This window comes from Heteronotia binoei, chromosome 3 (genome assembly GCF_032191835.1).
Source record: "Heteronotia binoei isolate CCM8104 ecotype False Entrance Well chromosome 3, APGP_CSIRO_Hbin_v1, whole genome shotgun sequence".
Classification (NCBI taxonomy): Eukaryota; Metazoa; Chordata; class Lepidosauria; order Squamata; family Gekkonidae; genus Heteronotia; species Heteronotia binoei.
Window position 1 is genome coordinate 110863084 of NC_083225.1, and position 15041 is coordinate 110878124.

General features: G+C 37.5%; 1 protein-coding gene across 2 annotated transcripts in view; it reads right to left on the reverse strand.

Moving 5' to 3' along the window:
• Nucleotides 1-4465: 4465 nt before the first annotated feature.
• The window catches only part of NCAM2 (neural cell adhesion molecule 2), a 525500-nt gene continuing 514924 nt past the window's right edge, over nucleotides 4466-15041 (reverse strand). Inside the window, exons 17-18 of one of the 2 annotated variants that reach the window (XM_060234385.1) lie at nucleotides 14875-14994; nucleotides 4467-5444 (exon numbers count right to left, since the gene is read on the reverse strand). In XM_060234385.1, coding sequence (XP_060090368.1) covers nucleotides 5333-5444; nucleotides 14875-14994 — 232 coding nt within the window. In that variant the 3' untranslated portion in view covers nucleotides 4467-5332. Of the gene's footprint in view, nucleotides 5445-14874; nucleotides 14995-15041 lie in introns of both variants that reach the window. The other variant, XM_060234386.1, reaches the window with a different exon arrangement.

Sequence of the window (15041 nt, forward strand, 5' to 3'; positions counted from 1 at the left end):
TGTCCTTTTAGGACATCAATTTCTAGTATGGCCAAGCCGCCAATTGAAAATTCTAATTTGGGTATTTGAGAGAGGCCTGTCTGAGGACCTTGTCAGGTTGTATTATGCATTGTATTTTGTATATTTTATTGTTTAATGTGCACCAGAGTTTATTGTACTATTATTGTCACATTTGGTCTTATTATATAGTTGGCTTTGTGAAGAAGCTGCAGGTGCAGCAGAATGAGATTTAAGCTGGTGATTGTGTGAAGACAAGAATTCTCCTTCGAAAGCCGACATCAGTGGAAGGACTTTGTTTGGAACTTATGTCTGAGTAGTGTTACTCCTTATAGACTTTTTACAAAGAATTTGTCAGAGTCATTCTTAGAAACCGTGTTTCTGTTTGGGACTTCATGATCTCTATGTGATCCATGGTTTTGGAATAGTAATTGGATATTTGTGCATAATACAATATATAGATTTTGCAAAATTTGCCTAATTGTATTCTTGACACAATTGTTTTTAGATCTCTGTTTATATTGTGTTGCCATTGTTTTTTCTGTTTGAACATATTTAGTGGCATCCACTAAAACAATCTTCATCTAAGCATTTTATTGTGTGCTTAAGCTGTATGAACCTATGGAAAGTTAGAAACTAGTCTGCAGTTTATAAACTGCTTATGCCAGACTACTAGATACTTGTATGCATCTACATTATTTTTCTGATTCAGAACTTGGACTACTAAATATTCCTTATATTCAGAGTACCTAAATCAATAATGCAAGAAGAATATCACTCTTTGGGGTCTGGCTTGCAGACAGTTAAATAGCTGTGATAATATTTTTTCACTCATATTCTAAAACGTTGTGATGTTCTGGACTTAATGAACATCAGGTAATCACATTTGGTAATAGCACACCATAAACCAGGAGAAGAAATTAAGGCTAAAATAAATTACTTATGTGGCTTCTGAAATGAGCATCAGAGATCTGTTCATGTTTCTGTTACCTAAATTATTCTTCATTATATAATTTAAAATGCACAAAAATGGACAGGGTTTCATGGCAATAATGTCATTAGCCCATAACCAGTGCACTATACTTCTTCAAGGCATAGAACTTTCACTGTGTACACAACACAGCCTTATCCATTCTCTGCCTCTGCAGGCAAGTGTACTTTCAGTTATCATCTAGGGTTGCCAGCTCTGAGTAGGGAAATACCTGGAGAATTTGGGGGAGGAACTTGGGGGTGGGGGTTGGAAAGACCTAAGAGTCCAATGTCATAGCAGCCATTTTCTTCAGGGGAACCATTCTCTATTGTCTGGTGGGGTGTGTAATAACAGTAGATTGCCAGGCCCCACCTGGAGGTTGGCAACCATAGTTGTCTTTGTTGCCATTCTGCAGTAATACTTCGGTGGTGCATTCAATCTTCCCCTTTTCAGTATCGCTATTTTTTAGGCTTGTCAATCCCCTGGGCCCAGCGGGGGTTCTTCCACTTTCCCAGACTCTTTCCCGCCCCCAGTCAGCTGGCTGGCGGGGCGAAGCCCCACCCCCACAGCCCCATGTGCCTTTCCACCTCCGGAGGCTTCAGTCTCCGATAGGAAAGGCTTCCTCTTGATGGTGTGTCTGTGTTACTTTGAAGAAGTTGGCAGCAACTCGTAAGTAGAGATGCCAATCCCTCGCTTCAGAGTCACTAGAAATGGGGGGGAGAGGAAATGTCTGCTGGGCACTTCATTATTCCTTATGTGGAGATCAATTCTCATAGGGTATAATGGGGAATTGATCTGGAGGTATCAGGAGCTCTGGGGTAGCTGTTTTTTTGAGGTGGAGGTACCAAATTTTCAGTATAGCATCTAGCCTTTCCCCAAAATACCCCCCAAGTTTCAAAACGATTGGACCAGGGGGTCCAATTCTATGATCCCCAAAAGAAAGTGCCCCTATCCTTCATTATTTCCTATGGAAGGAAGGCATTTAAAAAGGTGTGCTGTCCTTTTAAATGTGATGGCCAGAACTCCCTTGGAGTTCAATTATGCTTGTCACACCCTTGCTCCTGGCTCTGCCCCAATGTCTCCTGGCTCCACCCCCAAAGTCCCCAGATATTTCTTGAATTGGATTTGACAACCCTACTATTCTTATATATCATGTCAAGAAATATCAAACAAATAGCCCTAAATTAACATACAGAACAACAGATCCTACTGAATTTTGTACTTGCATACTTTTAATAGCATTTTATACTATTACAATTAGATATTTCAGATATTGAAATGTGATATTTATAGTTTTAGAGAGATTGAATATATTTGATCTAGCAAAGAAAAAAAAGGAATAATGTGATTCAAGTTCTACAAACAGTTTATAATGAGCCACATAGTGGCCTCATATGTGTGAGAACACTGATACTTTGTTTTGTAAAATTCTATTCTGTGTTTGGTTTTCTAACAAGTCAACTAGCACAGCTGTACATTATTCTGCTTCTGTTTTTTCTTTCCGGTGAGATCACAGGTCTCTGAAATCTAGACGTATCTAGGAGTATAGGTTGGGAGATACCTATTTATGTTTACATTTTTATTTTGGATCATAGGCCTTTGAAAGCAGGTAATCTTGTATAAAATAAAAGAGCAATGAAATAATCAACTTTTTTTTGTCTTCCTACCCTCTATTATTTACAAAGAATTTCCTGGAACTCCCATGTCTCTTATAATCTTTCCATTTCTATAGACTTTCTATAGTGGTATATTAAAAGAACCACAAGCAGAGCTCTACTTACTGAATAGCACTTTTCCATCACTTTTTTCCACTGCAGTCTCCTGTGTGTCCTCAAAAATCCACCTGAAAGTCAGTGGAGAACAGTGTTGGATGCACCATTGATATATGCAGTGTTTAGGTTTCTCTCCTGTATATGAACAGAAGTGTATTTATGCTTATGGATGGGGAAGTTTCGATCCAACCAGTTGTTAATATATTGGTAAAGCTACAGCTATATGATGTCATTGGTACCACACAATAAAACATACAGTATATTTCAAATAAATAGTCAGGAAGAAATGAATAAGATAATGATCTTATGATAGCATGCTAATTGTTCTGATTTGTTCATTGAAACATTCACCATTTTGTTTTGAGTGCCATTTTGTTTTCCTGATCAACAATAGTGTTCTAATTCACCATTCAGAATTTAATTTAATTGCTCTTGCAAGTCTATGTAGTGGCTACTAACATAGTCATACCTCTTGATTTACATTTTTTTAAAAATCCGAACAATCTTAACTTGTCTTGTCAAATCAGGCTAACAGCCTGAGTTTAAAATACAAAAGGAAAGAAGACTGCAGATTTATACTCTGCCCTTCTCTCTGAATCAGAGACTCAGATCAGCTTACAATCTCCTATATCTTCTCCCCCCACAACAGACACCATGTGAGGTGGGTGGGGCTGAGAAGGCTCTCACAGCAGCTGCCCTTTCAAGGACAACTCCTGCGATAGCTATGGCTAACCCAAGGCCATTCCAGCAGCTGTAAGTGGAGGAGTGGGGAATCAAACCCGGTTCTCCCAGATAAGAGTCTGCACAGTTAACCACTACACCAAACTGGCTCTCCAAAACAAAATATCACAAATAGTAGGTATTTATTTTAACAAATCAATTTTAAAATTCATGACATATGACAGCCATAAATTAACATTAACCTTATCCTCCTTGACAAAAACTTTTCAAAATGACTATGGAATCATTAACATCTTGTAGCCTAGCCAGGCAAAAGCCATATACTTCCTCTCCTACAATATCAGTAATTCTACCCAAGGTTAGCATGGTGCTATGCAGAAGAATAAATCTCTTATGTAAATTGAAAACCTGTGAATAATATTCTGTATTACTTATTCCTATACCAAAAATGAATTCAAGTGGAACTAGTCTTTTCCAGCAAGCCACATTTGAACCTATTCTTTTCACAAGAGGTGGTAAATATTTGTTAGACTTGGTCTGTTATTCTTTATTTTAATAAGAATTTGAAATTAGTGAATGAGCTACAAAAACAGAAAGAAATATAAAAGAGGTAATTTTAACTTATTTAACAAAAATAAAAGTTCCAGACATAAGCAGAGAACATGAATGTTTAATTTTCTTTGATGGCTGTTTCCAGTATAAATTATTGGCTATTATTATTCTAAAACAAAAAAAAAATGACTGCAGAAATTCAATAAATGATTCATAATATATCATATACAGTAAATATTTGAGCCTGGATCCAAACACTCATCTGACTAGTTCCACATGTTTGAAGAACCTTTGGACATTTTCTTTTAATATTAGCACCCATGTTACATGGCAAATTATTTTGAATGCAAGATAATGTCCAAAGAAGGTTGTGATAAGGGGGACAGCTTTTCAAAGGAAAAAGTTAGCAAGTCATGGGCAGTTCGCATGGTAGCCTTATGGATCCTGGCATTTGGATAAGGACTCAAGTGAAAGTATTCTGTTTCATGAATACATTGTTTCATGAATGCAATTGAGCCTGAATTTATTGTTGCAAGATTTCCTTTGAAGTTGACAGCTATGGTCATATTTCAGATTTTTCACACAAAATATGTTTTGACATTTGTAGCTTACACACAATCTTTCAAACATAAATACAAAGTATCTGAAAGCACTAAAATTTTGTAGACTTTGATAATTAGGTTGTGATCAACATCTTCATCAAAATAGTTCACCACTTTGTTAAAATCTGTACATCAAACCTATGAACTCTTCATTATAATTCAGAGCCGGTGTGACAGTGCAAGGCTATTACCATGCAGAAGGTCAGTCTATTCTTGTGTTAACTGCGGTCTATTCCTGTCTCAATTGCAGCTAAGGTCATTATTTAGCCACATATTTCAATTTCTAATGGAGACTGATATATTATATAATATATATATATATAGATATTTATATATATTTATACTTTTTTTCTTTTAAAGGCAACCAAAATCTTTCAAAATTGCAAATACAAACAAATATAAATGTGTATGGCACTTTCTTTTATGGGTTTAACTTCCTTTAGAAGAGATGCAGCTGTCTCTTGAAAAGTCTGTAGCTAAGGGGTATCTTGATGTTTTATAAATAGATATCATCAATAAAATAAATTACACTATTTATATTGACCAATTTGCCAAAGTGAGACCATGGGACTTATGTCAGCCAGGACCATAGACTAAAACTACAGAAATAAAAGAAAATGGACAGTTGGCAGGAGTAGCATGATCTACTTCTTTGCATTCTTCCATTTTAAGTTGCCCAAGAAACTAAAGTCAGCTGTAAAGTTTTGGTCAAATTGAAATGCTTTTTCCCCCTTTAGACAGCTGTAGTTGTAGTTATATTATGCTTTGCTATCATCTTCTTTTGACTGGATGATGTCATTAGAAACTTTGATTTCTATAGTATCTGAACTTAAAACTTCTTTTCCATTTTCTTCCTTTAATGGCAGTTTTCTGTGAAAAAATGAGAAGAGTCAAAATATTATTTATTAAAAACCATGCATTTCAAATACATAGGTTATTTTAATTTTTTTTGCACTATAAATAATTGTTACTCATTTGTGCCATTTTAGGACATTGTTCTTTGCAGTTACTCACCCCTGACTCCAATCACACACACCATTATATCCATTCACAAACATAAACTGCTTTTACTCATACTCTTACAGTCCTCACTCAACCTTAGTCATGCTTCATTAAGATATTTAAGTGTTACCAGTTCTGCTATCATGTGGAAATGGATATACATTCAATTCCTATGAAAACAATGCAGCATAGATAGATAGCATCCATTCTCAGCCCAGGCTAGCCTGATTGCATCAGATCTTGAAAGCTAAGCAGGGTTAACCCTGGCTAGTATTTTGATGGGAGACTTCCAAACAATGCCAGAGTCATGCCATGGAGGCAGGCAATGCAAACTACCTCTGAACATCTTTTGCCTTGAAAACCCCACAGAGCTGCAAATTCAGCTGTGACTTCATGGCATTTTCCATCACCATCCTCAGATACGCACTCCTCAATTCTCATTTTCATATAGTTATGATTATGCCACTGTTTCTTATCCAGAATGCTGATTACTGCTTATGTGTATTGATCTCCTGTCTTAATAGGGAGTAATCCCTTCATATTCTTTCTGACCACTGTAAAAGCTTTCATATACTACAATGTATGCATCATCTTCTACTAGCACTTTTGCATATGCAAAATCAGTGTTTCTCAAGGAGCCTTTATGAATATAGATGTGTAGTGATGCCGAAAGCCACAATGAATCTGTTGTAATAGAGTACTATTGCTGTTACAATGAATCTATAGTAGTAATACTCGGCCTGTTGACAATGCAGATCTGAGTCTCTATTGGGGAGAAAGACTGGGTATGATATTTGTTATAAAACTAATTTTAATGATATTTAAATATTACATCATTTGTCATATAGCAAAGTAGCCTTTACAAAGGGCTATTCGATTTTCCACCAACACAATAATAATGATAATTCAGTACCTGAACTGGAACTATCAGAATGCTGGTTCATCTTGCTCTAGTGCTGGTTGATGTGCTTAGCATGGTTCTTCCTGTTCCTGTCTTTACAAAGGGCTATTCGATTTTCCACCAACACAATAATAATGATAATTCAGTACGTGAACTGGAAGTTCTAACTTCTTTCCACATGTATAAGCACTAAAACAGAAATGTAGGCTCTTGAGCACTTCGAGCTCAGTGGTGGTCGCGGAGCTCAGCTCCAATGACCCCCCCCCCCCAAATCAACAAGGAGCTCTACAGGATTCAGGGAAACAACGGTAGTTGTTCTCTGTTCTTCCTGTCTGCTCCGGTGCTCCGCCGTCACGATAGCCATTACGGCAATGAGAGGTGAATGCCCGACTGCTTTCTACTTTTAACAAGTTTCTGATGCATCATTCTTCTACCTTAATCACTTAAATTCTACTATGCAAGTAAGTCTGCTTTCTAACACTATCAGCGAATGGATCTTTTAATATAACAACAATTGGGACTGTTCAAAAAGAAAGGGGAACAGGAGGATAATCCCCCCCCTTCTCTGCAAGGGAGGCTTCAAAAAAGGACAAAGAACAAATTTGAGAACTTTCAATAACTTAAATTGGACTGAGCAAAGATATTCAAACTGATTTGTTTTACAATTAAACACGTTATAATGAGATCACTACTTGGTTATAATACGGTCTGAATGAAAATGGGATGTACTTTTAAGAAAAATATATGTGTTGCCTGATCGGGGCTGAAATGACTACAATTGAAATGCAGGATAAAAACTTACGGCTGAAGGAGATAGGCTAACTGAGACTATGAGCTACTTTTTAACTTTGTTTATCAGACTGAGGTTTTCTATGGAGAAAATGGCATTCCAAAGTGAAGCATTTGACAAAGAAGATGTTATGATTACGATAACCTCATTAAAGCAGGAGATTGATCTGCTAACAGAGCTGATTCAACAGCAGATGGAGACTTTTATTTTGAAATACAATGAAACTGAAAATCTATATGAACAGAGTAGTAAAGAGACCCCAGTGATGCCTGCTGAGTCGAGAAAAATGAATAAAGACGTGTTGGGGAAGGTGTTGAAGAAAATCAAAATGGAGACAACGTGCGCAGTTACAAAGATGAAGCAAAAATCAAGATCGATTAAAGTTTTCACAGAAGGAAGTGATGATGTGGGGGCCATCATTTTCAGCAAAACGGATGAATGTGCCAAAGTGAGAAGAGGCAGATTTTAGCAAGAAGATCAAGACGTGGAAGATCAAGAAGAAGGGATTATAAACTTTTTTTTTTGGCATGTAACTGGTTAACACGAAATCAATAAAAGGGAACTGGCATGCGATTTTGAAATGGCAAGTGAGGCTTTCAGAATCTGGATGCCTCTTTTCCATTTGTTATTGTCATTTATGGAAGTTAAATAGAGCAATGTAATAGAGAGTGGGCTATGGAGATTGTATGATTTTTTCTCTAGGTAAAAATAAACAAGTGTGGGAGATGAGGCAGTTATTGCATATCAACTTGTGCTTCTCAGAGTAATATGAAAATAAGAGTTATAGTCTCCAAAAATCTTTAAAGAATCTTAAATATTCAAAGTAGATAAATAATTAACTTGGGTCAATCTGTAACAAGGCAGGCAACACAAATATTTTGTAATCTTAAATATCTGCTCCTGATGTTTCTGACTGGAGAAACTATTTATAATGAAATAGACAAAGTATTGTGTTTTTGTTTTCCCCCTCTTTACTCTGCTAGAAACAAGTAAGTTAATATTAAGGATAAAGAAACTATATTTATCTTTTATCCCTATGTTAACTGTTAACACTGTTAAATTAATCGGTTAGCTGTTATTTTTAATACTGCTAAATTTAACCAGTTCTGTTTCGTGATTGATTTGTCTGCTTTTCTCACTTGTATGTACTGAAGATGAATAGTCTAGATTTATATTATAAGCAATAGAATAGTTAAAAGTTTATAATGAAATAATACAACTGTAGAATGTAAAGGTTATACTGAGTAAAATTTAAAGATTTGCAGGTAGAAGGAACTTGGTATGATGCTTTGAGGTAGAAATGTAACAGATATATTTGCTGCTTTTCTATGTACTTTTTTCTTTCTTTTTTTTGTCTCTCTATCTTGTTTTTCCCCCCTTTACTTTTTGCTTCTGTAACCCTGCATTTTTCTCCCTTTTCATATTCAAACTTAATAAAAAATTTGAAAGTGGAATAAAACAGATTAATGTTCCATTACCATGCATGCAAGGGCGAAGTAAGGGGGAAACATCCTTTTACTACTTGATTAGATCATGGGCATATATTAACTCCCCCCTTCTGTTCATAATATTACCAAAGATTTGCAACAGAACTACTACTCCAAGCAGGGATAGGGATGAGAAGGACTTGAGACCAAGAACTGAAAATGTGGTAGGGGGGGTGTAGAGGGGAGAAAAATTGAATGAGAAAAGTGTGGAAAAGAGGAAGAGAAACTAAGGAAGAGAGGGAAAGGTTGTTTTATCTTGCTGCAACTAATGCTTTGCAGGATTTGGCTTGAACTGAGTGCAAGGAAAGGATGAGAAAAAGGCTAAGCTGTTAGCAGGCTGTAGCAACTATCAGAATGCTGGTTCATCTCTAGTGCTGGTTGATGTGCTTAGCATGGTAGGCAAGATCGCTTCAGTCTTGGAGAAAAGTAAATCTAGCCTTTTACTATGTTCAAGCTTCCCTGTGGCTCTTGGTGGCTGAAGCTAAAACTGCATTTTAAAAATAAATGGAAAGACATTCAGCTGGATGCAACATAATACTATCTCCAGGGTCCATCCATTCAGCTGGATGCAACATAATACTAGCTTCTTCCCCCTAAATTTTGTCCCCCCAGTACTCCCCACCAGTGGTCCTACAGATCTGCTAGTGGCAGAGGAAGTGAGCACCACAGTGGAACTCACAAGAGGTAAGTTTCTCTAATAGTCAGAGAGAAGCATGAGGGTAACAATGTCAAAAGATCCAAGACAAAGAGCTGTACTAAACCTTTGTCACAGACTCCCAGACTATGAAAACATTTAGAAATAGGGCCTTTTTTTCCTGCTGGAGCCCACAGGAGCAAAACTCCACCTAGGCTGGCCAGGGCTCCACCTGGCCTGACCTGCTATGCAACAGTCATGTGCTCCCAGGCCAGGTAGTGTGGCCTAATATGCATATGAGCTCCTGCTGGGTTTTTTCTACAAAGAAAAGCACTATATAGAATCATTCCATAGACCAGGTATGTCCAACAGGTAGATTGCGATCTACCAGTAGATCGCAGAAGAGTCAGAGGTAGATCACCAGCCGCATTTGGTTTACTGGACAGGTGTTTGGGGGGTTTTTTGATGATTGTTTGGTGTGGTGGTATTTGATTATTGGTGGCAGTATGATGAATTCTTATTTTTACTTTTAGAACTGCATGTGTGGTTTTGGCATCATTCAGTGGTCTTTAGTTCCTGTTGATCTTTAATACTTTGGGACAGTGACAGTTTTGAACCAGATTCAGCCAGTGTTAACTAAGTACCCTAGCCACCTCAGTATAATGAAGATGAGTGTTCCAAAGAAGAGCAAAACCTACCAATTTCATGATGAATGGGAAAAGGACTACTTCATCATGGTGAAAGACAAGTGTTGTCTACTTTGTAACGGCACTGTATGCTTGCCCAAAAAGGGTAATCTGGAGCATCATTATAAGGCTCTGCATAGCAATAAGTTTGATGCTGATTTTCCGCCCAAAAGTGAAATTCATAAACTGAAGCTCAAAGAAATATAAATTGGCTGCACAGCAACAGTTGATAGCGAAGCCAAGGTCACATTCAGTCAATGCAACCATGGCATCCTTCAAGGTCAGCAACCTGATCACAAATAAATGAACACTTTTCAATGAAGGAGAATTTGTAAAAGATTGTTTTCTTGAAGCAGCAGACAATCTTTTTGAAGGATTTAATAATAATAAAGAGAGCATAGCTGCTGTTCAAGACGTACAATTGTCAAGAAAGCTTGTCGTGCGGTGAATAGAAAGATGTGTGGAGACACAATTGAACAACTGTTGGAGCAATAAGTTGTTGGAGTTTGTGTTGGAGCAATAAGTTGTTGGAATTCAGTTTGTGTTGCTTTCTCACTCCAACTGGATGAATCTACAGACATAGCCCAGTTTCTAGTCTTTATCCGGATGGTTTTTGAAGACTTCAGTGTTAAAGAAGAACTACTTGAAATGATTTCTTTAAAAGGGAGAACTACCGGTCAGGAAATATTCAGCCCTTTCCATTCTTTTGTGACAAAGTGTAATCTTTCATTGCATAAACTTGTTTCCATCACTACTGATGGAGCAAGAGCAATGACAGGTGAGGTTAACGGTTTCATAGGCCTCTGTAGACAGCATGACGACTTTCCAGATTTCCTTTCTTACCACTGCATCATTCACCAGCAAGTTTTGGCAAGCAAGAGACTCAATACAAAGACTGTCATGGACATCACTTTCAAAATTGTAAATTTAGTTCGTGGAAGATCACTTCAAAGTCGGCTTTTCAATCGTACTCTTGATGGAGGGGCAGCGGAAATCATTTTGCACACAGATGTAAGGTGGCTAAATAGGCAAAAATTTCTGCAAAGATTTCGTGATTTGCTGAATGAAATAAGGTTTTTGAAGGAGACAGAAGATGACAAAGCAGAGTTGGAAGATGAGGAGTGGTTATGTGATCTGGCATTTCTTGCTGACTTTACAGGCGAACTAAGTGATATGAACATTGAACTACAAGGTAAAAACAAATGCATTGGCGAGATGAGTACAGTTTCATCCTACAAGAGTAAATTTGAGCTAATGATGACTGACCTTGCAAACAACACTTGATCATTTTCCTAATACGCAGGACCATCTGGGACAATATCCAAATTTTGTTTTTCAGAACAAGAAGTATGTGACAGACATCTGCTCTGTTATCCAGGAATTCGAAAAAAGATTCTGTGACTTCCAAAGAATTGAAAAAGTTGTGGAGTACTTGTCATACCCATTCAAAGCAGATATAGACATTAAGGAAACTGCAGCTGCTATCAGTAAAAATTACTCATTGAAAATGAAATAGTAACCCTTAAAAGTGTCATTTTTCTCAAGACCCATGCTGAGCAAGAATCGTTTTGGAAGCTAGTGCCTAGAGACAAATTTCCCAACTTGAGAAGATGCAGTGAAGCTGTACACTGCTGTTTCGGTTCAACTTATTTGTGTGAATCTGCGTTTTCCCATCTGAAAATGACAAAGAGTACACAGCATTCCAACATGACAGATGAACATCTTCAGGATTCCCTGAGACTGGCCCTCACGCAATATTCACCCAACTTCAAAAAGCTGGTGGATGATATGCAGGCTCAGACGTCTCACTAATTAGAAAAAGCAAAGTTTTAAAGATTGTGCAAGATCAGCCTGGATCAATACTTGACCTACATTTAACACAAATTACTCAATAAAAGTTAAAGAAAGTTATTAAGACAGTTAAATAAAGTTATAACAAGTAAAAATTAAGAAACTGTTTGCAGTTCTTTCTGGATCTTCGTCTCTCTGTTTTGTTATTGCTTATTTTGCTTACCAATAAATGACAGAAGGTGCATTGTAAATGGGGAGGGAGGGAGGTGGAACCCAACTTTGGTGGGTTAAAATCTAATTTGAAACTAATTTGAAACTTAATTTTCATGGTGGTAGATCACCAGACTTTTGTCCGGAGAAAATAGATCACAACCTGTTCGAAGTTGGAAATGCCTACCATATGGTAGTTTCAAAAATGGAAAGAGGAGACTTCTCTTTTTGTTGTTCAGTCGCAATCGAGTCTGACTTTTTCCGACCCCATGGACCAAGTCACGCCACGCCCTCCTGTCTTCCACTATATTCCGAAGTCTGTTCAAATTCATGTTAGTTACATCAGTAATACTGTCCAGCCATCTCATCTTTTGCTGGCCCTTTCTTCTTTTGCCTTCTGTCTTTCCCAGCATTATGGTCTTCTCCTTTAAGTGATCCCTTCTCATTCTGTGGCCAAAGTGCTCCCTTCTCATTTTGTAGCCGAGTTGTTTTTCCCGGCAATTTTAATTCTGGCTTGTGCTGCATGAGCCCTGGCCAGCCTAGGTGGAGCTTTGCTTCTGTGGGCTCCAACAGGGAAAAAAGTTTCAGTTTCAGCATCTGACCTTCCAAGGAACAGTCAGGGTTGATATCCCTTAGGACTGACTGATTTAGTCTTCTTGCAGTCCAAGGGACTCTCAAGATTCTTCTCCACCACCACAGCTCGAAAACATCTATTCTTCTGCACTTGGCCTTCCTTATGGTCCAGCTCTCACAGCCATACATTACTACTGGGAATACAGACTATACAGACTTTTGTTGGCAAGGTGATGTCTCTACTTTTTATTATACTGCCTAGGTTTGCCATAGCTGTCCTCCCAAGGAGCAAACGTCTTTTAATTTCATGGCTACAGTCACTATCTGCAGTGATCTTTGGATCCCAGGAATATGAAGTCTGTCACTACTTCCATGTTTTCCCCTTCTCTTTGCCAAGGAGTGATGGAGCTGGATGCCATGATCTTAGGTTTTTTGATATTGAGTTTCAAGCCTACTTTTGCACTCTCCTCTTTCACCCTCAGCAAGACGTTCTTTAGGTCCTCTTCACTTTCTGCCATTAGAGTGGTGTCATCTGCATATCTGAGGCTGTTGATGTTTTTCCCGGCAATTTTAATTCCGGCTTGCGCTTCATCCAGGGTGGCATTCTGCATGATGTACTCAGCATATAAATTAAATAAGTAGGGTGACAATATGCATCCTTGTCGAACTCCTTTTCCTATTTTAAACCAATCAGTTGTTCCATATCCTGTTCTTGTCAAGTTCCTTGCCATTATCTGTATCTGTTTGATGTAACCTGAGGAATATATGCTTAGACTGCTGGGGAAATGAAAGTTAATGGCCTACCTCCTGGGAGCTAGGAAACTGCTTGGCACTCAAGGCCACGGCTCCTATCTTGTAGCATGCTTTGTAGTGTGTGTGTGATTTGTAGCCACTAAGTTTAAACTATCTTTGCACCCTAAATTAAGGCCTACTTATAATGGTCCCTGTAAGAGTATATAACCAATGCCTGTTTTGCTATATGCCAGTTTCGACACTGACTGGGTGTCAGTGTCACTGTATCCTGCCTTACAATAAATGCTTATCCGCATACATGGAGAGTCATAACTATTGAAGGAGACGTGGAACTTGACAGTTCTGAAAGTTGCTTCTTGACCCTTATACAGGTTTTTCAGGAGACATGTGAGATGGTCTGGTACTCCCATCTCTTTAAGGACTTGCCACAGTTTATTGTGATCCATCACTGTATTCAAAACTGCTTTTAATATTTTAATAATATTTTATTGTAATACTTTAAATCTGTTATCAAATTGTTAACTGTTGTTAGCTGCCCTGAGCAGGGGAGGGCAGGATATAAATGCAACAAAATAAATAAATAAATCTACACTATCAAATGCTTTAGCGTAGTCAATGAAGCAGAAATAGACGTTTTTCTGGTACTCCTGTGCTTTCTCCATAATCCAGCAAATGTTGGCAATTTGATTTTTCTACATAGATGTAAATTAATTATAAAATATCTATATCTTTCCCAGTTGATTCTACTAAGGTAGGAAAATATGAATAGATCTATTGCTTTGTAGCACTAGGATCCATACGAAAGGATCAAATGTACCTAGGTTTCTATGGAAACATTTTTATTGTCATTTGTAATTCGATGCAATAGTTTTAAATGCTGTTGATAAAATTCTGGAAAGATAAAAGGTTTTGTAACTGGTGGTGAATTTCTATGAAGCCAAGAGTTTCTGTTTGATACAGTTGGTTCCACATAGCAAGCTCAGGCTATGAGGCTCTCTTGAATAGAAAGTGCGGAAAGCCTTCTAGATATGAAAATGTTTCACAAAAAACTAACCAGATGAAAGTACACTGAGTGATATCTCACAGTATATCTGATATGCTTATCAGAATTAATGTTAGTCTTCATACTGAGAACCATGACTCCTAGTTTGCACACCCAAAGAATGTTTTGATTTGGGTTTCTCAAACAGCAGCCTCCATGCTATATGGAAGACGCCCTTTGAAACTGAAGGAGACTCCATAAATAGTTCGCAATAAAGCACAACTCTGCTATTCAAAGTATAAGAATAAACATTTTAACCAGGAATACACAGTGTTTTGGGGGCACCTAAAATAGCTCTTTGGTTTTTGGCCAAGGTAACATATCATATTGATTAATGTATTACGTGGTATAAGACTTCTTCCCTGCAAAGGAAATATATTAATTAGAAGTAATAGTAAGTTTGGATTTATGAGAAACAACAGAGTACATACTCTGGTTCTGTTAATGGTGTTGTTTCATTGGGTTCATTTACAGGGCTCCCGTCTTCATGGTTGGTAATTCTTTCATCCTCTGTTCTCATCTCAACTATAGGTTCTTTTGATCCATCTTTCCTAAAAAATATTTAAAGCTTCTTAGCCTCAATTACTGTCATCAACAT